Raw genomic sequence first — 23161 nt, 5'->3', positions numbered from 1 at the left:
GCCCGTGTGCCACAACTACTGAAGCTTGCAGGCCTAGAGCCCGTGCTCCACAACAAGAGAAGACACCGCAATGAGAAGTCCGCATGCAGCAATGCAGCCAAAAATTAATTAATTAATATAAAAAAATTTTTTTAATTAAATGGTCATTAGGACAGTCCAGGTTCAGCTGTTTTAACACTCAAGCGTGAAGTGGAAGGTAGTTAACGAACGGCTGCATCGGGCACTCACACTGCAATGTGTTGGGCACATTTACATATGTTACATCTCATTTAATCCCCACAGCAGCCCAGTGAGGAAGTTATTAAAGTCTCCCCTGTGCAAATGAGGAAGCCAAATCTCAGATATTAAGGAACGTAAGTCATACAAACAGAAGTGATGAAGTCACCTCCCCATCCACTGCTCGTCTAACTATAACTGGGTCCTTGGGGAAAAAAAAAAAGTAATACAACAGATGAAGTGTATACAAACCCACTCAGCACTTAGTTTAGGCCACATAAAACTGACTCCAACATAGAAAAGAGAGATGTGCTGTTGGATGACAGATAATCCCTCAGACTTTGAGACTAATCAGACGGCAAAGGGACAAAGCCCATCTTAGTCCTGAACACACATGAAGTGTAGTAGAAAGTTCATGGGCTTTGGTGTCAGGCCTAAGTACAAACCAGTGTTACAAACTAATATTAACGGAGGGTCTCCCATGCAGCAGAGCCCAGAGCTGGGGCTGGAGACACAAAGGTGCCCCAGCAGACATGACCTGCTCTCACAGAGCCTTACAGTCCTGCCCTTGAAAAACTTCTAGCCTAGAAGAGAAGATGACAGACAAGTGGGTCCTTCTCGCACACTGGGAGAGGCTACTTAATCCATAACCTGGTTTGGAAGAAAAAGAAGGAGCTTCTTAGAATTTTTTTTTTTAATTGCACAAAGATTGGCCCCTTCACAAGAGAGGCCTTTACACAAGATGGATCACAACTTTCAATTTTTTCTTCTCTCTCTCTCTCTTTCCTCCCTTCTCCTCTCCCCTCCTCTTTCTCTCTCATATACATGAATATGTGCAAACTGGGGCCTGAATTCAAACTTCTTCTTTTCAGGAGACATTCCCTTTGGAACAAGGTCCAGTTCTCCAGGGCCTTACATCTTTGCAGATTTAGATAAATTCCATTTTAAGAATTGAAGGATATAACAAATAGATGATGGCATAGCTTAATGGAAGAGGACAAGCCAGGTCTATTGAAATTCTAGGTCTGTCGTAACTGATTAACAGATTATTTGGTTCTTTTTTCTTAAAAGGTAAGAAGAAGGGAGGTAAACAATCATAGAGTTTGGCCCACCTCTTCTCTTTCCCCTCCTAAATAATTCCATGCTAAACTCATAGGGAGGGCCAAGCAAAGTGGGCCTCTGCTGGGGTGGCAAACACAGTGTGGGGGGGGGGGCAGCAGCACAGAGGCCCAGAGCAGGGTGAGGAGCTCATCCACGCATGGGAACACCTCTGCTTGGGGTGTCAGAGCCCAAGCAGAGTCAGGAGGGCATAAGAAAAGGGAGTGGCCCCAAATGTGATGTCAGAGCTGAATGGTGAGAGGAAGCCATCCCCCTGCGGGGAGTGGGGAGGAACGTAGAGGTATCGGGTGTTAGAATCCAAACAGGATGAGCAGGGCCTCTGAGGTCTGCTCAGCATGTGGTTTCATAACCCAAGCATGTCAGAGTCAGAGTAAGGTGAGAAGGCATGTTAAGAGATACTGGTACATACAGATATATCGAGCAAACAGAAAGTATATTAAGGATAGTGGGATCCAGGTTTCTCACCGTCAGTGAAGAAACAGATATGGAAAGAAAACTGGAATGAACCCTGAAGGGATTAGAATGGAATCTGAGGTATCAATGTGAATTCATGATTTCAAGAGAGCTAGATAGGGAATAAATAGATATAAAGAAATATACATGTAAATGTGCCTATCTCTATCTGTATCTATCTATCTATACATATATTCCCTTGCTCTGTCATCTGAGAGGGCTGGGAGAAGCAAAACGCCAATAAGCAATAAGCACACCTTGTGCCCAGATCTTGGCTTCTAAATATTTGTCTCCACTAAAAGGAAAAAGGGAGTCTTAGAGAAACTGCTGATTCTAAGGCTGGAGCAGGTAAAGCACAAGCTGAGACTGGAACATCTTAGAAAGTAATCAAGTTCTCAAAGAATGACAGGGACATGTCAAAAGGATACAGAAACCCGCTTGAAGGGCCAAATCTGGGACAGTTTGAGTAACGAAATAATAATAGTGATAGTAACAAATTATAGCTCACTGAATAAAACAGGAAACCAGGAGTCCACACTGATACAAAGAAATAAATGAATACATTGAAAGTCTGATCAAGAATTTATGTAATTTCAAAGCTCTTCTCCACAAAATACATAATACATAATACTAACTACAAAAGGAGTAAAAATAACTTTACAGCAGCAAATCCTTGCAGACGCAAGGATTCAAAGGATCAAAATGAGCTTCGTCACTAACGGGACAAATAAAAACCATGAGCTACCTGATAGGATGCAATGAGAAAAACACAGCATTGCTACTGTGATGTTCTGGCCAAGGTACATACATAACCTGCACTTAATCATGAAGAACCATTGGGCAAACCCAAATTGAAGGGCGTTCTACCAAATAACCGGCATGTATTCATCAAAAATATCCAGGTCACGAAAGTCAAGGAAAAACTGAGGAACTGTTCCAGACTAAAGAGGTCTAAAGAGACACAGCAACTAAATGTAATGCATGAGTGCAAATGATCCTTTTGCTATGAAGCACATTATTGGAACCACTGGTGAGACTTGAGTAGTGCCTGAGAACTAGATGGTAGTACTGTAGGAATTTCTGATTAAACTGATTAATTAGTAGAATCAATTTATTTTGATGATTTTACTGTGGTTATGTAGGAGAACACCCTTGTTTGTAGGAAATACTAAGGAAAGTGTAGGAAATCACATCAGCAGTGTCCTCTCTAGTGGTTCTGGAAGAAAAAAAAAACCTGTACTGACTTTCGACTTCTCTGTAAATTTAAGATTATTTTAAAATAAAAATTTTAGTCAACAAAAAGTGAATCAGAAGTGCTAGAGGGGCCTCCATATTGACTGTCAGTTGTTCCTTGGGACCAGCATCAAATAAAAGGGCTCGGCTTCCAGAGGAACATACACTGTTGGGGAGAAGACTGAGGGCCCCCAGAGTTCAGGGGCTGACAGGCCTGGATGTACCATGAGTAGGAGTAAGACTCTGGAAGGAAAGGTCAAGGTCCTCAGGAAACACAGGACAAGGAGGTCAAGGAGCCAATGGGATATATAGGTTATGTGGGGCACTTAGAATTGGGGGTTTGGGGAACCATTTGGAATCAGTAAACTATAGGTGTCATCCAGTCTCCATGATAAAAAAAAAGTGAGGAATTTTTAAAGTGATTAAGATGACAATACATGAAGTAAAGTATATTTTGAGTGGAGCGCATAATATGAAGGTTAGTACTGAGTATCAAGCTAGAAAGGTTCACCAGGGCTAATGGAAGAAGGCCTAGAATATTAGATTTAGATGTCTCCATTTTATTTACTAGGCAACAGGAAGACATTAAAGGATCTGAAAGCGAAATCTCAGTATGGAGGATAGATTAGGAGAGATTAGAGGCAGGAAGATCATTTGGGAGATTATTGTAATAAGATTATAAAGGCTGAAATAAAGATAGAAGTAGGAATTGAAGGGTGATTCATGAGGCACTAAAATTTGACAGGATTTGTCAACTAAATACATGTAAAGGAAATAACAGATGAAGATTATTACGAGCCTTGCAAGTGGTGCGATCCTTCAGAGAAATTGAGCTCTGCTGGGAGGAAGAGAAGGAAGAGAGCTAGTGATCTGTATCTCAATGAAAATATCCAATAGGCCACTGAAAATGCAAACCTGGAAGCTGAGATGGGGGCAGAAAAGAAATAGAGACTTGAGTTTCATCTACATGAGATTACTGAAGGGTACAGCATGAGAAAAGAAGATTATTGAAAAACAGAACCTTTAGAAATGCCTCTTGTTAGGAAAAAGAAACTCTTTTTAAAAAATGGTTCAAGGAGGCAGAGAAAAGTGCCTTATGATAGGCCAGGCATTTTCCATTTGCCCCTCTAGCTTACTTCCCACCTTCCTCACTCTACCCTCTGGCTCTGGTTGGTTCATCCAACGGGAGACCCCAACAAGGGATTCAGAGCGTGGGCAGGGAATAGGGGAAGGACATTCTTCCCCGGCTCCCAATGTACAGCTTCACCTCAGAGTCACAAGTTGGCCCTGGCTCTCTATGGAAGGCCACAGCCTTCTGCAGGGCTATCTCTCCAGGTTCCAGTAACTGCTACTTCCCCTTGTCCCTTCAGGCCTGCAGATGGTAATGGCTCCCTGCTGCTGCTAGCTCCAAAGTAGTACACTACCCTTTATTATCAATAAAATATCCCTTTTTATTTTCCTGCCCACATCTTTGTTTATTAAATTTTTCTCAATTAACAGTCTGGGTGTATGATATGTTTCCTGCTGGGATCTTCCTTAACATAGTGCCCTTATCTCTGCCAGCAATGGTTATATTCATGATATACATCAAAGCATTTAATTTCCCCCACTCAAAATCCTTACAAAATGTTCTAGTCTAGGATCTAGTCTAGCCTTTTCTGAGAGGTAATTGGTCCATTCTATTTTTGGTCTCCTCTGTTGCCTTCCGAGATGCTGGATTCTAAGACATCAGGACTGGGATTCATCCTCACTAACCCTGTGATAGCTGGGCCTCCAAGAAAAAGCAGATCTGAAGGCATCAGAAAACCTCACACCTACAGATCAGGAAGCAGCCTTTCCCTTCCCTGGCAAGAGACATGCTGTTCCATGTATACTGACCCAGCCTCCCCGACCTACTGTTTCTCTCTTTGAAGACTGCCAACAGCCAGTAAGTGTACCTGTCTTACCAAAAGATGTGAGGATGGCCAGAAGGGGCGAAGGAATGACTCAACTAAGCTCTTGGCACCAAAAACTAACCTTTCCCTGCTTATCTAACAGAATAAAATGTGTTGATGCTGAAGAATACAGCAAGTCACCGACCACTAGTCTGTCAAAGGGAATCCTGACATCGCCAGCCCATCTACTGAAACCGCAGCCTCAAGATTAAAACCCCATTACCATTCAGGATTTGGTGCCCCAGTCAGCTACACTCCAGATTAAAATCACCGCTCTAGGACCAAGCCAAGCAGGCATGATGGCCCTGATGTAGCTGCAGTGAGGACAACTGTGCAAAGGTATTTAAGGGGTGGGGGATGCGGGGAGGGATTCACCAAAACTAAGCCGTGGGAGTTCTAAAAGTCACACTTAAAAGTGAAAGAATCACACAGAAAAGACCTGAACATGTGAGTATCAAGTCACGTAAGAATGTGCTGTTCTGGGGACCTCCCTGGTGGTCCAGTGGTTAGGACTCCGTGCTTCCACTGCAGGGGGCGCAGGTTCAGTTCCTGGTCGGGGAACCAAGAGTCCGCATGCTGTGCAATGCAGCAAAAAAAAAGTGCTATTCCAGCAGGAAAGGGTATACCAATCCCTGATGAAGAGGCAGCTTTTCTCCCACCTGTAAAAGAAACATATTCCACATACTATTGTAGAACAGACCTGCCTTGGCAATACCAAGCCTTAGCAGTCCCACAGAAACCAGGAGTGTCTCAATGGCTGTCTCTTTGAAGGCCCTGCCTCCCTTCCATATTTTTTCTAAAGGATGGCTCCTGGCCATGGGGCTGCTGGGACAACAGGAAGAACTGGGTACACCCCTAGAGCCCCAAACCAGCCTCCCCTTCCTTGTGTGACAGCACAAAAGGCATTAATGGTGGCCTATGCATAGATGTCCTCACTCTGTCCACAGCCTGCCAAAGAAAATCCAAATCAATACTCTACCCAGATCTTCACTCTACCAGCCTCAAAATCCAAGAGACTCTCCTAGTCCACTGTCCCCAGGCTTTCTGTGATGCAGAATAAAAAATGGGCAGAGAAGCACTAGACCTAAGAGACAAGAGAGGACCTGAGACAGTAGAAAGAGAGAAAAGGGCTATTGAAGAGTCACTCTCTGTAAGAAAACACTGAGGCTGAAGAGAGTAAGGAGAGTAAAAGTCCTGGCTGACTGGGAACAGGAGAAAGAACGAAGGGCAGGGTGATACATGAGGAACAGCAGACAAAGCAGACACTAGAAATGCACTGGGGTTATGAATTGTATCTCCATTAAGAAATAACAGTATAGAATGAAATTTCTTTCCACTCATTTTTGTTATTGTTGTCAGTAATGGCCTGTGCTTCTCTGAAAACACCACCATTCTAGGACTAACCTGTCTGATCCAGCATAAATGGGATTACATGTATTGCGTTGGCCAAAAGTTTCGTTTGTTTTCTTCCGTAAGATGGCTCTAGAAGCGCTTAGTTGTCTTTAACTTCATTCGAAACAATTTTGTTAGACTGTAAGTGACAGCTGTCACATCAGTGTGCATTTTTAAAAAAGATATCAAAATTGGTGAATTTTTGTGTAGCCATTTTAACATTGAAGATGGAAGAAAAAAAAGCAACATTTTCGGCATATTATGCTTTATTATTTCAAGAAAGGTAAAAACTCAACTGAAACACATAAATAGTTTTGTGCAGTGTTTGGAGAAGGTGCTGTGACTGATCAAACGTGTCAAAAGTGGTTTGTGAAGTTTCGTGTTGGAGATTACCACTGGACAATGCTCCACAGGCGGGTAGACCAGTTGAAGTTGACAGCGATCAAATCGAGACATTAATTGAGAACAATCAACATTATACCATGCGGGAGATAGCTGACATACTCAAAATATCCAGATCAAGTGCTGAAAATCATTTGCACCAGCTTGGTTATGTTAATCGCTTTGATGCTTGGGTTCCACATAAGTTAAGTGAAGAAAACCTCCTTGACCGTATTTCCACATGCAATTCTCTATTGAAACATAATGAAAATGTTCCGTTTTTAAAACAAATTGTGACGGGCGATAAAAAGTGGATACTGTACAATAATGTGGAATGGAAGAGATCGTGGGGCAAGCGAAATGAACCACCATCAACCACACCAAAGGCCAGTCTTCATCCAAAGAAGGTGATGTTGTGTATATGGTGGGATTGGAAAGGAGTCCTCTATTATACAGAGCTCCTTCTGGAAAACAAAATGATTAATTCCAACAAATACTGCTCTCAATTAGACCAACTGAAAGCAGCACTTGACGAAAAGCGTCCAGAATTAGTCAACAGAAAACGTATACTCTTCCATCAGGATAGCGCAAGACCGCGTGTTTCTTTGCTGACCAGGCAAAAACTGTTACAGCTTGGCTGGGAAGTTCTGATTCATCCACTATATTCACCAGACATTGCACCTTCAGATATCCATTTATTTCGGTCTTTACAATATTCTCTTAATGGAGAAAATTTCAATTCCCTGAAAGACTGTAAAAGGCACCTGGACCAGTTCTTTGCTCAAAAAGATAAATAGTTTTGGGAAGATGGAATTACGAAGTTGCCTGAAAAATGGCAGAAGGTAGTGGAACAAAACGGTGAATACACTGTCCAATAAACTTCTTGGTGAAAATGAAAAATGTGTCTTTTTTTTTTTTTAATGAAAAGTCAAAGGAACTTTTTGGCCCACCCAATACAAGGCAGAAACTCTGTGGGTGCCTTTCTTCCTCCCCACGCCTCTCTCACCTGGATGGAGTCCACCGGTAAGCGCTGCCTCCAGATGGAGCAGTGCCAGTAAAGAGGAAGCACTCTTCCCAGAGAAACACCCCAGAAATCCGTTTACTGAAACTCACAACAGCAGCATATTCTGTAATAACCAGTCACGTTTTCAAAAGAGTAGTTTGGAATACATAGCGTATACCTGACTTACTAACTGGATTCAATAGAATTAGATTACTAAGTAGAAAGAAAATTGTAACTGCACCATGTCCACAGAATCATAATGTCAGAACTAAAAGGGTCTTTCAAAAACAGAGTATAGGGCTTCCCTGGTGGCGCAGTGGTTAAGAATCCGCCTGCCAGTGCAGGGGACACGGGTTCAAGCCCTGGTCCAGGAAGATCACACATGCCACGGGGCAACTAAGCCCGTGCACCACAACTACCGAGCCTGCACCCTAGAACCAGCAAGCCACAACTATTGAAGCCTGCACGCCTAGAGCCCATGCTCCACAACAAAAGAAGCCACTGCAATGAGAAGCCCACGCACGTCAATGAAGAGCAGCCCCCGCTCAACGCAACCAGAGAAAGCCCGCATGCAGCAACAAAGACCCAACACAGCCAAAAATAAATAAATTTATTTAAAAAAAGAGTAGAGACATTTTTAATATTCTTCAGAATATCTGACATCATATAAGCAAAAGAATAGAAATTGGTTGCCAGAGTTTGTAACTAATTACAACCATCATAATCTCATATTCCAAATTTTTGTTTTCATCACAAAAAGATTTTATTATTCTTATTAACTGACTTTATAGTGGAAGAAAAACTAATCTTTAAAAACAAGTATATAGTAAATATTTTGAATAGACATATACAATTGGAAATGCAAATTAAAATAACAATATGTCATTTGGCATGCATCAAACTAGCAAAAATGTTGAAGTCTGGTAACATCAAGATCTTGAAGATGCTGAGAAACAGAAGCTTGCATACATGACTGGTAGAGTATATAATGGTACAACCATTGTAATAAACTGAATCATTGGTCATAATTCTTCATACCCTCCCTGTATTGGAATTATGATCCACAACTTTTCCAGATGGCTCTGCAGAATAAGCAGAGTATACTTCCCTACCCCACAGATGTTGGGCTTATGACTTGCTCTCACCAATGGAAAGTAGGCAGAAGTGACAGAGAAGGAGACAGTAGGCCAGTTCTAGATACGACCCACATGAGGTTTTACATATTTCCTACCCCACAGATGTTGGGCTTATGACTTGCTCTCACCAATGGAAAGTAGGCAAAAGTGACAGAGAAGGAGACAGTAGGCCAGTTCTAGATACGACCCACATGAGGTTTTACATATTTCCTACCCCACAGATGTTGGGCTTATGACTTGCTCTCACCAATGGAAAGTAGGCAGAAGTGACAGAGAAGGAGACAGTAGGCCAGTTCTAGATACGACCCACATGAGGTTTTACATATTTCCTACCCCACAGATGTTGGGCTTATGACTTGCTCTCACCAATGGAAAGTAGGCAAAAGTGACAGAGAAGGAGACAGTAGGCCAGTTCTAGATATGACCCACATGAGGTTTTACATATTTCCACTTGCCTTCTTTTTGCTCTTGCCATGTTGCATGAGAAGATTGGGTAGCTATTTGTCCAACAGAATGAGAGACATGGAGCAGACCTGAATCTGACCTTAACCTAATCTGTAGCCTGAAGCCTGGAGTCCGATGTCTGGAGTCAGGAATCCAGCCAAGCACATTTGAGTTGCAACAGGGAAAAATAAACACTTATTGTTTTTTTGGTTTGTTTTTTTTTTGCTGTACGCAGGCCTCTCACTGTTGTGGCCTCTCCCATTGCGGAGCACAGGCTCCGGATGTGCAGGCTCAGCGGCCATGGCTCACAGGCCCAGCCGCTCCGCGGCATGTGGGATCTTCGCGGACCGGGGCACGAACCAGCGTCCCCTGCATCGGCAGGCGGATTCTCAACCACTGCGCCACCAGGGAAGCCCTGAACACTTGTTGTTTTAAGCCACTAAGTTTTGAAGTGTTTTTTTGTTTTGTTTTGTTTTATGTAGCATTACTGCAGCAATCTCTGACAAATACAATCATATGTAAATTAATCTGGAAATATCCAATAAAACTGAAGATGCTGATATGGCTAAGGAAGGGACACTTCCAAATATATGCCCTACAGCAGTGGTTCTCAGTCCAATCAGATCTAACACCTTTTATAAAAACTAATTTTAAACACCCTCTTTCTATCCTATAACAAACTTAATAATCTACCTACTCTCACACATAAATTTCAAAAATAACCAATATAATATCCTAACCCTAATATAAAGAAGAAGTAAACAGAACACAATTTGTAATCAAGGGCAGGATAAGGGATAAGGCAAGCAAGGCACCCAGGGTATAAAATTTAAGGCAAAGTCATGCAAATGCTGAAGCTGCACCTGCAGGACTGAGAGAGAGTAGCTCCTTAAATTCTGCACCCAGGCACCTCACATGCCTCACTCTGGCCCTGTTTAAAATAATACAATTGTATTCAGAATGCAAATGTTTTCATGACTTTGGTAAAACATTTAATGAATTAGACAGACACTTGTACCCTTACATAGCATCACCATGAATGCAACAACTACCAATGCAGGCCGATACAAGTATGTCATATTAGCGACTCAGATACTACAAATGGTATTGCTATTGGAGTCCTGAGTTTCCAAAATGGTGAACAATTCTTGGTGAAGTTCTTCCTTGCTATAGCAAGCTCTGAATAAACAGCCTTTACTTATTCCTTTTGGGTGGTCTCTGTTTATTTTTACAAAGGGAAGCAAAACTTCACTCCAGAAGCATGGGCTGTGCAAAGTGACTTCCATTTTAATAGTACAGTATTTGAAGGGGAGAGGGGAGTAACTTTACAGTGTAGAACTTGACAAACACTAAACCACCTCAGTCAGGTGATCAAGGTCAACATCAACAGTGACAAATCAAATTGATGGTATGTACCCATGGTATGTAATGAAAATGGCGTTTTACCTCTGTGGTCCTCCCTCCCCAAATCCATAATCCCAGAAAAATCATGAGAAAAACTCCTGACATATCCCAGTTCAGGAAGAGTCTACAAAACACCTAGCCAATACTCCTCAACACTATCAAGGTCATCAAAAACCAGAAAAATATGAAACCCTGTCACAGCCAAAAGAAGTCTAAGGAGACATGACAACACTGTAGTGTGGTATACTGGATGGAATCCTGGAACATAGTAAAAGGACATTTGGTAAAAACTAAGGAAATCTGAATGATGTATAGACTTCAATTAAAAATGATGTGTCACAAATGAATTTATCTATGAAACAGAAACAGACTCACAGCCATAGAGAACAGACTTGTGGTTGCCATGGGGAAGGGGAGGTGTGGGAGGGATGGACTGGGAGTTTGAGAGTAGCAAATGCAAACTATTACATATATATATTCAGATATATATATCTGAATCATTTGCTGTAAACCAGAAATTAACACAACATTGTAAATCAACTATACTTCAATAAAATAATTTTTAAAAAATGATGTGTCAATATTGGTTCCTTAATTGAAACAAATGTACCATAATAATGTAAGATATTAGTAATAGGGGAAACTGGATGTTAGGTATATGGGAACTCTCTGTACTATTTTAGTAATCTTCTGTAAATCTAAAAGGATTCTACAAAATATAGTTTGTATATTTATGTTAAAAATAGAGAAATAGGGCTTCCCTGGTGGCGCAGTGGTTGAGAGTCCGCCTGCCGATGTAGGGGACGCGGGTTCATGCCTCGGTCCGGGAAGATCCCACATGCCGCGGAGCGGCAAGGCCCGTGAGCCATGGCCGCTGAGCGTGCGCGTCCGGAGCCTGTGCTCCGCAATGGGAGAGGCCACAACAGTGAGAGGCCCGCGTACCGGTAAAAAAAAAAAAAAAAAAAGATTAATCTATACTACTGTTTTTCTTGAATAATATCCTGCATGACTGCTCCTGTCTACAATTAATTTTCTGCCCTTTTGGAAAAGCATTGTTTTAGGATAATTAATTCACTTGAAAACTGACAAGTAACAATATAATTTGGGGTTTTTAAAAATCTTGTCAAAAGTTCATTATATTTTCAGTAAATCATAGAACTATTTTAACATTCTCCTATCCAACTCAAGGGCAGAACATTAAAAATCAATTATCAAACTAACCACTGTGTGCTATTCCTAATACGTTTGTTTCCTCCTTTGTCTTTCCTAAATTCAGTTTTCATTATAAGATTTAAATTTTAAAACTCCCAAAAAAACAGAAGATGGTTTCACAGGTGAATTCTACCAAACATTTAGAGAAGAGTTAACACCTATCCTCCTCAAACTATTCCAAAAACCTGCAGAGCAAGAAACACTTCCAAACTCATTCTTTGAGGCCAACATCACCCTGACACCAAACCATACAAAGGAGATTGGTTCAAGATGGCGGAGTAGAAGGACATGCTCTCACTCCCTCTTGCGAGAACACTGGAATCACAACTAACTGCTGAATAATCATTGACAGGAAGACGCTGGAACTCACCAAAAAAGATACCCAACATCCAAAGCAAAGGAGAAGCCAAAATGAGATGGCAGGAGGGGCACAATCACAGTAAAATCAAATCCCATAACTGCTGGGTGGGTGACTCACAAACTGGAGAACACTTATACCACAGAAGTCCACACACTGGACTGAAGGTTCTGAGCCCCACGTCAGGCTTACGAATCTTGGGGTCTGTCAACAGGAGGAGGAATTCCTAGAGAATCAGACTTTGAAGGCTAGCGGGATTTGATTGCAGGACTTAGAACTGGGGGAAAAAGAGACTCCACTCTTGGAGGGCACACACAAAGTAGTGTGCACATCGGGACCCTGGGGAAGGAGCAGTGACCCCACAGAGTCTGAACCAGACCTACCTACCAGTGTCGGAGGGTCTCCTGCAGAGGTGGAGGGTGGCTCGGTCTCACCGTGAGGACAAGGACACTGGCAGCAGAAGTTCCGGGAAGTACTCCTTGGCGTGAGCCCTCCCAAAGCCGGCCATTAGCCCCACCAAAGAGCCTGGGTAGGCTCCAGTGTTGGGTCGCCTCAGGCCAAACAACCAGTAGGCAGGGGACCCAGCCCCACCCATTAGCAGACAAGCGGATTAGTTTTACTGAGCTCTGCTCACCAGAGCAACAGCCAGCTCTACCCACCACCAGTCCCTCCCATCAGGAAACTTACACAAGCCTCTTAGATGGCCTCATCCACTAGAGGACAGACAACAGAAGCAAGAATTACAATCCTGCAGCCTGTGGGGAAAAAACCACATTCACAGAAAGACAAACAAGATGAAAAGGCAGAGGGCTATGTACCAGATGAAGGAACAAGATAACACTCCAGAAAAACAACTAAATGAAGTGGACATGGGCAACCTTCCAGAAAAAGAATTCAGAATGATAGTGAAGATGATCCAAGACCTCAGAAAAAGAATGGAGACAAAGATCAAGAAGATGCAAGAAATGTTTAACAAAGATCTAGAAGAATTAAAGAACAAAAAAACAGAGACGGACAATACAATAACTGAAATGAAAAATATACTAGAAGGAATCAATAGCAAAATAAATGAGGCAGAAGAACGGATAAGTGACCTGGAAGACAGAATGGTGGAATTCACTGCTGCCAGAACAGAATAAAGAAAAAAGAATGAAAATAAATGAAGACAGCCTAAGAGACCTCTGGGAAAACATTAAATGCAACAATATTCGCATTATAGGGGTCCCAGAAGGAGAAGAGAGAGAGAAATGACCAGACAAAATATTTGAAGAGATTATAGTCAAAAACTTCCCTAAAATGGGAAAGGAAATAGCCACACACGTCCAGGAAGTGCAGAGAGTCCCATACAGGATAAACCTAAGTAGAAACATGCCGAGACACATAGTAATCAAACTGGCAAAAATTAAAGACAAAGAAAAATTATTGAAAGCAGCAAGGGAAGAACAACAAATAACATACAAGGGAACTCCCATAAGGTTAACAGCTGATTTCTCAGCAGAAACTTTACAAGCCAGAAGGGAGTGGCATGATATACTTAAAGTGATGAAAGGGAAGAACCTACAACCAAGATTACTCTACCCAGCAAGAATCTCATTCAGATTCGATGGAGAAATCAAAAGCTTTACAGACAAGCAAAAGCTAAGAGAAATCAGCACTACCAAACCAGCTCTACAACAAATGCTGAAGGAACTTCTCTAAGTGGGAAACACAAGAGAAGAAGAGGACCTACAAAAACAAACCCAAAACAATTAAGAAAATGGTCATAGGAACATACATATCGATAATTAAACGTGAATGGATTAAATGCTCCAAGCAAAAGACACAGGCATGCTGAATGCAAACAAAAACAAGATCCATATATATGCTGCCTACAAGAGACCCACTTCAGACCTAGGGACACATACAGACTGAAAGTGAGGGGATGGAAAAAGATATTCCATGCAAATGGAAATCAAAAGAAAGCTGGAGGAGCAATACCCATATCAGATAAAATAGACATTAAAATAAAGAACGTTACAAAAGACAAGGAAGGACACTACATAATGATCAAGGGATCGATCCAAGAAGAAGATATAACAATTATAAATATATATGCACCCAACATAGGAACACCTCAATACATAAGGCAACTGCTAACAGCTATAAAAGTGGAAATCAACAGTAACACAATAATAGTGCAGGACTTTAACACCTCACTGACACCAATGGACAGATCATCCAAACAGAAAATTAATAAGGAAACACAAGCGTTAAATGACACAATAGACAAGATATATTTAATTGATATTTATAGGACATTCCATCCAAAAACAACAGAACACACTTTCTTCTCAAGTGCACATGGAACATTCTCCAGGATAGATCACATCTTGGGTCACAAATCAAGCCTCAGTAAATTTAAGAAAATTGAAATCATATCAAGCATCTTTTCTGACCACAAAGCTATGAGATTAGAAATCAATTACAGGGGAAAAAAAAGTAAAAAACACAAACACGGGGTGGCTAAACAACACTTTACTAAAAAACCAAGAGATCACTGAAGAAATCAAAGAGGAAATCAAAAAATACCTACTGACAAATGACAATGAAAACATGACGGTCCAAAAGCTATGGGATGTGGCAAAAGCAGTTCTAAGAGGGAAGTTTATAACTATAGAAGCCTACCTCAAGAAACAAGAAAAATCTCAAATAAACAATCTAAACTTACACCTAAAGGAACTAGAGAAAGAAGAACAAACAAAACCCAAAGTTAGCAGAAGGAAAGAAATCATAAAGATCAGAGCAGAAATAAATGAAATAGAAACAAAGAAAACAATAGCAAAGATCAATAAAACTAAAAGCTGGTTCTTTGAGAAGATAAACAAAATTGATAAACCATTAGCCAGACTCATCAAGAAAAAGAGGGAGAGGACTCAAATCAATAAAATTAGAAATGAAAAAGGAGAAGTTACAACAGACACTGCAGAAATACAAAGCATCCTGAGAGACTACTACAGGCAACTCTATGCCAATAAAATGGACAACCTGGAAGAAATGGACAAATTCTTAGAAAGGTATAACTTCCAAGACTGAACCAGGAAGAAATAGAAAATATGAACAGACCAATCACAAGTAATGAAATTGAAACTGTGATTAAAAATCTTCCAACAAAGAAAAGTCCAGGATCACCTGGCTTCACAGGTGAATTCTATGAAACATTTAGAAAAGAGCTAACACCCATCCTTCTCAAACTCTTCCAAAAAATTGCAGAGGAAGGAACACTCCCAAACTCATTCTATGAGGCCACCACCACCCTGATACCAAAACCAGACAAAGATACTACAAAAAAAGAAAATTACAGAGCAATATCACCGATGAATATAGATGCAAAAATCCTCAACAAAATACTAGAAAACAGAATCCACCAACACATTAAAAGGATCATACACCATGATCAAGTGGGATTTATCCCAGGGATGCAAGGATTCTTCAATATATGCAAATCAATCAATGTGATAAACCATATTAACAAATTGAAGAATAAAACCATATGGTCATCTTAATAGATGCAGAATAAGGTTTTGACAAAATTCGACCTCCATTTATGATAAATCTCTCCAAAAAGTGGGCAAAGAGGGAACCTACTTCAACATAATAAAGGCCATATACGACAAACCCACAGCAAACATCATTCTCAATGGTAAAAAAACTAAAAGCATTTCTTCTAAGATCAGGAACAAGACAAGGATGTCCACTCTCACCACTATTATTCAACATAGTTTTGGACATCCTAGCCATGGCAAACAGAGAAGAAAAAGAAATAAAAGGAATCCAAATTGGAAAATAAGAAGTAAAACTGTCACTGTTTGCAGATGACAGGATACTATACATAGAGAATCCTAAAGATGCCACAAGAAAACTGCTAGAGCTAATCAATGAATTTGGTAAAGCAGCAGGATACAAAATTAATGCACAGAAATCTCTTGCATTCCTATACACTAATGATGAAAAATCTGAAAGAGAAATTAAGGAAACACTTCCATTTACCATTGCAACAAAAAGGATAAAATATCTAGGAATAAACCTATCTAGGGAGACAAAAGACCTATATGCAGAAAACTATAAGACACTGATGAAAGAAATTAAAGATGATATGAACAGATGAAGAGATATACCATATTCTTCGATTGGAAGAATCAATATTGTGAAAATCATTATACTACCCAAAGCAATCTACAGATTCAATGCAATCCCTATCAAATTACCAATGGCATTTTTTACAGAACTAGAACAAAAAAATCTTAAAATTTGTATGGAAACACAAAAGACCCCAAATAGCCAAAGCAGTCTTGAGGGAAAAAAACGGAGCTGGAGGAATCAGACTCCCTCACTTCAGACTATACTACAAAGCTACAGTAATCAAGGCAATATGGTACTGGCACAAAAAAAGAAATATAGATCAATGGAACCAGATAGAAAGCCCAGAGATAAACCCACGCACCTATGGTCAACTAATCTATGACAAAGGAGGCAAGGATATATAATGGAGAAAAGACAGTCTCTTCAATAAGTGGTGCTGGGAAAACTGGACAGCTACATGTAAAAGAATGAAATTAGAACACTCCCCAACACCATACACAAAAATAAACTCAAAATGGATTACAGATCTAAATGTAAGACTGGGCTCTATAAAACTCTTAGAGGAACACATAGGAAGAACACTCTTTGACATAAATCACAGCAAGATCTTTTTTGATCCACCTCCTAGAGTAATGGAAATAAAAATAAACAAATGGGACCTAATGAAACTTCAAAGCTTTTGCACAGCAAAGGAAACCATAAAGAAGACAGAAAGACAGCCCTCACACTGGGAGAAAATAGTTGCAAACGAATCAATGGGCAAAGGAGTAACCTCCAAAATATATAAATTTGCAGCTCAATATTAAAAAAACAAACAACCCAATCCAAAAATGGGCAGAAGGGCTTCCCTGGTGGCGCAGTGGTTGAGAGTCCACCTGCTGATGCAGGGAACACGGGTTCGTGCCCTGGTCTGGGAAGATCCCACATGCCGCGGAGCGGCTGGGCCCGTGAGCCATGGCCGCTGAACCTGCGCGTCCCGAGCCTGTGCTCTGCAACTGGAGACGCCCCAACAGTGAGAGGCCCGCGTACCGCAAAAAAAAAAAAAAAATGGGCAGAAGACCTAAATAGACATTTCTCCAAAGAAGACATATAGATGGCCAAGAAGCACATGAAAAGCTGCTCAACATCACTAGTTATTAGAGAAATGCAAATCAAAACTACAATGAGGTATCACTTCACACCAGTTAGAATGGGCATCATCAGAAAATCTACAAACAACAAATGCTGGAGACGGAGTGGAGAAAAGGGAACCCCTCTTGCACTGTTGGTGGGAATGTAAATTGATACAACCACTATGGAGAACAGTATGGAGGTTCCTTAAAAACTACCATATGACCCAGCAATCCCACTACTGGGCATATACCCAAAGAAAAGCATAATTCAAAAAGACACATGCACCCCAATGTTCATTGCAGCACTATTTACAATAGCCAGGACATGGAAGCAACCAAAATGCCCATCGACAGACAAATGGATAAAGAAGACGTGGTACATATATACAATGGAATATTACTCAGCCATAAAAAGGAACAAAATTGGGTCATTTGTAGAGACGTGGATGCATCTAGAGACTGTCATACAGAGTGAAGTAAGTCAGAAAGAGGAAAACAAATACCGTATATTAACGCATATATGTGGAACCTAGAAAAATGATACAGGTGAACCGTTTTGCAGGGCAGAAACTGAGACACAGATGTAGGGAACAAACGTATGGACACCAAGGGGGGAAAGCAGCAGGGGGTGGTGGTGGTGGTGTGATGAATTGGGAGATTGGGATTGACATGTATACACTGATGTGTATAAAATTGATGACTAATAAGAACCTGCTGTATAAAAAAATAAATAGAATAAAGTTCAAAAATTAAAAAAAAATAAGAAAACCATACAAAGATATCACAAAAAAAGGAAATTACAGGCCAATATCACTGATGAACATAGACGCAAAAATCCTCAACAAAATACTAGCAAACAGAATCCAACAATACATTAAAAGGATCATACACCATGATCAGGTAGAATTTATCCCAGGAATGCAAGAATTATTCAATATCTGCAAATCAGTCAATAGTGTCAGCTTCCCTAAGGAAGGAGGCCTGGGCCACCCACAGCTTCCTAAAAGCAGCTCTAGATTCAACAGCCTCTCCAGGGACATGTGCTTTCATCATCACAGGAAGAGGCAAACACCATAGCACTTAGGAACAGCAAAATTAGTCCCATTAGAACCCATTTAGATCTCCCTGAAAGGACAAGTTCCACCATAGGAGGGTCCAATGTCCCCTTCTCCCCTTACCTTCTCACAGAAGTGGCAGAGAGAGATGTACTCTCTGTGTGCTTCTCCTTTGCCTTCTTTTATGACTAAAATATAGGTAAAACCACACTGAAAACAGAAGTCCAGCATCACTGGGGTAAATAGTCCCAGGTTCCCTCTACCACGTGTCTGATGAGATTCAGCCCAGACGGCCTGAATCTCATACCTCGTCTTCATATTTCCTCTATCTCTTAGAGGCCCAAATGAGAAATGACCCTAATGCAAATTAACAAAGGTGTTTGTGAGAAATACTAGATTTAAAGTTGCTGGGAGAGGACCTAACAATTTTCTTCCTTAAAAATTACACATATTGGGACTTCCCTGGTGGTGCAGTGGTCAAGACTTCGCACTCCCAATGCAGGGGGCCCGGGTTCGATCCCTGGTCAGGGACTAAATCCCGAATGCTGCAACTAAAAGATTCCCTCATGCCCCAACTAAAGATTCCGCATGCCACAACTAAAGATCCCGCATGTGGCAAAGAAGATCCCAAGACCCGCAACTAAGACCCGGGGAGGCCAAATAAATAAATATATATTTTTTTAAATTACACATATTACCAGTAGGTATTTTGCTTCTTGCCTGTTCTGTATAAAGCATTGGTATGTGGCACGTATGGGCACATGCATACATATACACACGTAGATGATTATTTAACCTACTTTAAGAAAATGTAGTATTACAAATGTGTGTTCTGAAATAAAAATTTTAAATGTTTATTAAATGAGAAACGTTCACAATTTTTAAACCTTACAATGAATTTTTTGGGAGAAAAAAATCAAACCCCCTTACCAATAAATATAAGACTCCATGGCAAAAAAAAAAAAAAAAAAAAAAGACTCCATGGCCTCATATATTCAAGCAACTTCTTAAGATAACAAAACTTTGGGGACTTTCCCAGTGGTCCAGTGGTTAAGACCCTGCCTTCCAATGCAGGGCACCCGGTTTCCATCCCTGATTGGGGAACTAAGATCCCACATGGAACTAAGACCCCACATGCCGCGAGGTGAAGGTATCTTAGAGATATATTTGCCAAAGGCAAGGAAACCAAAAGCAAGGAAGAATACTCTGATAAGCAACCACTCTAACAGATGCAAAAGCCAGAAAGCCATCATCACTAGGATGACTGCATCCAAGGGCTGAGCAGCTCCTATAAAAATGGCAAGATGATTCTAGGGTGCAGAGTCCTATCTGCACCCCAGGAGTACCATCCCAAGGGATACTATGAAACAAATGTGAATATGAACATGAGTTCAAGTTAAAGAAATCAAGGTATATGAGGTCTAGTATTTAAAAGCACAAGTAGGGGCTCCCCTGGTGGCGTAGTGGTTAAGAATCCGCCTGCCAATGCAGGGGACATGGGTTCAAGTCCTGCTCCGCGAAGATCCCACATGCCGCAGAGCAACTAAGCCTGTGCACCACAACTACTGAGCCTACAATCTAGAGCCCGCGCGCCACAACTACTGAACCCGCGTGCCACAACTACTGATGCCCGCACACCTAGAGCCCGTGCTCTGCAACAAGAGAAGCCACCGCAATGAGAAGCCCGCACACCACAAAGAGTAGCCCCCGCTCACCGCAACTAGAGAAAGGCCACGTGCAGCAACAAAGACCCAATGCAGCCAAAAATAAATTAATTAAACAAGTACCTAACAAAATGACATTATCTCAAACATTCTAAAAATTGTTTTAGTGCAGTTAACAACACAGAGGAAAATGCATTTCCATACCCCTGACTCCCGGAGTAGGTAAATCACACATTAGGTAGAATACATATGCATTCATTCAAGAATGTAAGGATTTCCCAAATTACTGTGAAATTTTAAAAAAGAAAAGACCTTTCTAACGAGTCGCACAACTATTTCCAGACCTCAAGAACTGTAACCCTTCCTGCAAAATATACTTTGCGTTTTTTATTTGTCTCCGGAGTGTCACTGTTGGTGTGAGTTTTCTCTGTGGTTGTTTTTTAATGATTCAGTTGTCTGGTTGCAAGTTTAAGATCCTGTTTAATTACCTTCTGCACCTACGACCGTGGAGAGGACACACGGCGGGGCTCACTTCTTAGCATGTGGAGCTTTATCTAAGATCCTGAACATGACTAGTTATCAACGCCTTATGCAGACGGGGAGAAGGGAGAGAGAAGGGCTAAGACCATTTAAAACCAACATAAATTCCAGATTTCCTATCTCTCCTTTTGTCCCTTTGACATTCCGTCTGGTAACCTGACACGTCATCCATAGCCCTGATAGTACCTTCGAGAAACCCTCTCCCCATCTAAAAGAGACACCTCTTCGCCCGCAACTCAGGGGGCTCACAGGCGGGCAGTCCCGGCCCCAGGTGCGGGGTCGACTCCTTCTGGGGTCTTCGCCGCTGGGCACCCCTGAGCAGTACCCTCACGGGGGCGCCCGCGACCGGCCGAGTCGCGCCGGGATCTGGAGGCACGCCTCGTCCGACTACACTTCGGACGCTCTGCACCCGCAGCCGACAGCGTGTTTGTTAGGACACGGTACAAATCTGAGGAGCCCTCGGGGTTCACGCGCAGACAGCCAAGGGGGCGTACGCGGGGACTCCCTCCCTCCCGACCTCCGTCTCCTCTGTCGCCGCCCGACGAGCACGTCGGGCGCAGGAGCGGCAGCCGCCGGTCAGGCCCGCCTGCCGGCGCGGCTCCTCCTCCGCGGGGTCGCCGGGCCGCGGAGCCGCGAAGGCCGCTAGGCGCCTTCGCACAACCCCGTCTACCCCGCCAGCCGAGGCGCCGCGTCCTTGGCGGGTAGCCGCGGGCATCCGGTGCGCGGGACCCGGCGCGTCCTCGAGCGCGCGCCCGGCCGCCCCCGCTGGCCGCGGCCCCGGGCGAGTTGCACTAACTTTCCGGGGCGGGGGAGGGGCGAGCGCCGCGGGCCCGGCTGCCCGGGCCTTACCTGTGCTCAAATTGTCGTTGATTTTCAAGGGCACCCGCAGGATGTAGACCAGGAAGAGGACGATGAAGAACCATACGGTCCAGAGATAAGTCCAAGACCAAACTATGCAGGACTTGAGCTGCTCCAGAAAGCCCGTGCCCGCTTCAGCCATTTTTCCGGCGCTGCTCTCTGCTGCCGCGGCTCTCGGTGTCTGCAGGGATGATTCACCGGCCCGGAGGCGCCGCTCGCGCCGCCGCCGCCGCCGCCGCCGTCGCCGCCGCCGCGGCCCCGGCGCCCCCGGAGCTCGCCCGCCGCCCGGGACGCGGGCGCGGCGGGAAATCGCGCGCGGGTCGCGGGCGCGCTTGCCTTTTTTTCCCAGCCTTAATGCTAACTCTCTGAAGGCCCCTACAAGTGGCCTTCGTGGAAGGATCACGTGGCCCTTGCCCCTCACGTTCTGATGCCATTTATATTATGCTAATATTTAGAAAGACAAGCCAAGTGGCGCGCTGAGGGAAACTCTTGACATATGTTGAGGGTTTCCTGTATGTCAGGCACTGTTCCAAGGTCTGTATAATCTCACCTAATTCCTTCAACAATCTCCATTATATAGATAAGGGAAACTGAGGCACAGAGTGACTGAGCACTTTACCTTCAGCTCGAGCCAAAATTCATTTGCAGTATGATGGATGCCAGCGTACGAGGTCTTAAACCCAACGCTCTACTCCTTTCTCTCTGAATTTAGGTTCAGAGGGATGAATAAACGCGGAGCAACTAGAAAAAAATTAGATGTGCTCCTGTCACTGTTTAGTAGGCCTGAAGATAAATCATTCTGTTAAGCAAGATTTGGGTTGCACACTATTTACCTTTGTTTTGTCTTCCTTGAAGCCGCACAGGGGGTTTCCAAAGACAACTTGACAAGAAGAATGTTTATCTTCCAATCTGGGGGGTGATGACAGATCAAACAACTCTCAGCCTGTTTTTAATATAAACAATTCTCCGGGATAATTTTGGCTAACTCTGAACTGGCTACTTTAAACAAGAAGTAAATTGTAAACGTTTTTTGTCTGTACTGAATGAAACGTTGCCTTTACCAAATGAAAATTTAAAGTCTGTTTCTGTCCATAAATAATTTCACTTTCTATGTATTGGATAGTAATAAAGCAATGGCAGGTAACCCAATCTACAGCCAAGACATTTTTAGAATTCTGAGCATTCAACAGAATATTTTATTATAAATATTGTTTTGCTTACTTGTCGTTTCCTGCATAATAAAACAAGCTCCTTTAACTTTTTACATGTATTTTATGTATTATGGCATACATAATAGAACTACTGTTACATTTTCACTGATTCCAATCTCACTGTCAGCTACTGGTTTCTCCATATATTTGATCTACTAGAGCGGTGATACAGACAAGGATAAGAGAAATTGACACACACATACTTTTTTATAGATATTTATTGCAGCATACTACCAAACAATTTTTTATCTAACAATGATGCCTGGATTCTCAGTAGAATAAAACAACATAAGTACATGAAACATCTATTTTATGTG

At 42.2% G+C, this 23161-nt stretch overlaps 1 protein-coding gene across 5 annotated transcripts in view; it reads right to left on the bottom strand.

Moving 5' to 3' along the window:
* The window catches only part of ST7 (suppression of tumorigenicity 7), a 262107-nt gene extending 240315 nt beyond the window's left edge, over nucleotides 1-21792 (bottom strand). For 3 of the 5 annotated variants that reach the window (XM_065883498.1, XM_065883499.1, XM_065883497.1), the window contains exon 1: nucleotides 21625-21775. In XM_065883498.1, the coding sequence (XP_065739570.1) occupies nucleotides 21625-21775 (151 nt within the window). Of the gene's footprint in view, nucleotides 1-21624 lie in introns of all 5 variants that reach the window. The other 2 variants (XM_065883500.1, XM_065883501.1) reach the window with 2 other exon arrangements.
* Between the last annotated feature and the right edge of the window lie 1369 nt (nucleotides 21793-23161).

Source organism: Phocoena phocoena, chromosome 9 (genome assembly GCF_963924675.1).
Source record: "Phocoena phocoena chromosome 9, mPhoPho1.1, whole genome shotgun sequence".
NCBI lineage: Eukaryota > Metazoa > Chordata > Mammalia > Artiodactyla > Phocoenidae > Phocoena > Phocoena phocoena.
Note: the sequence above shows the minus strand (reverse complement) of the source record. Positions and strands in the feature narration are given on the sequence as shown.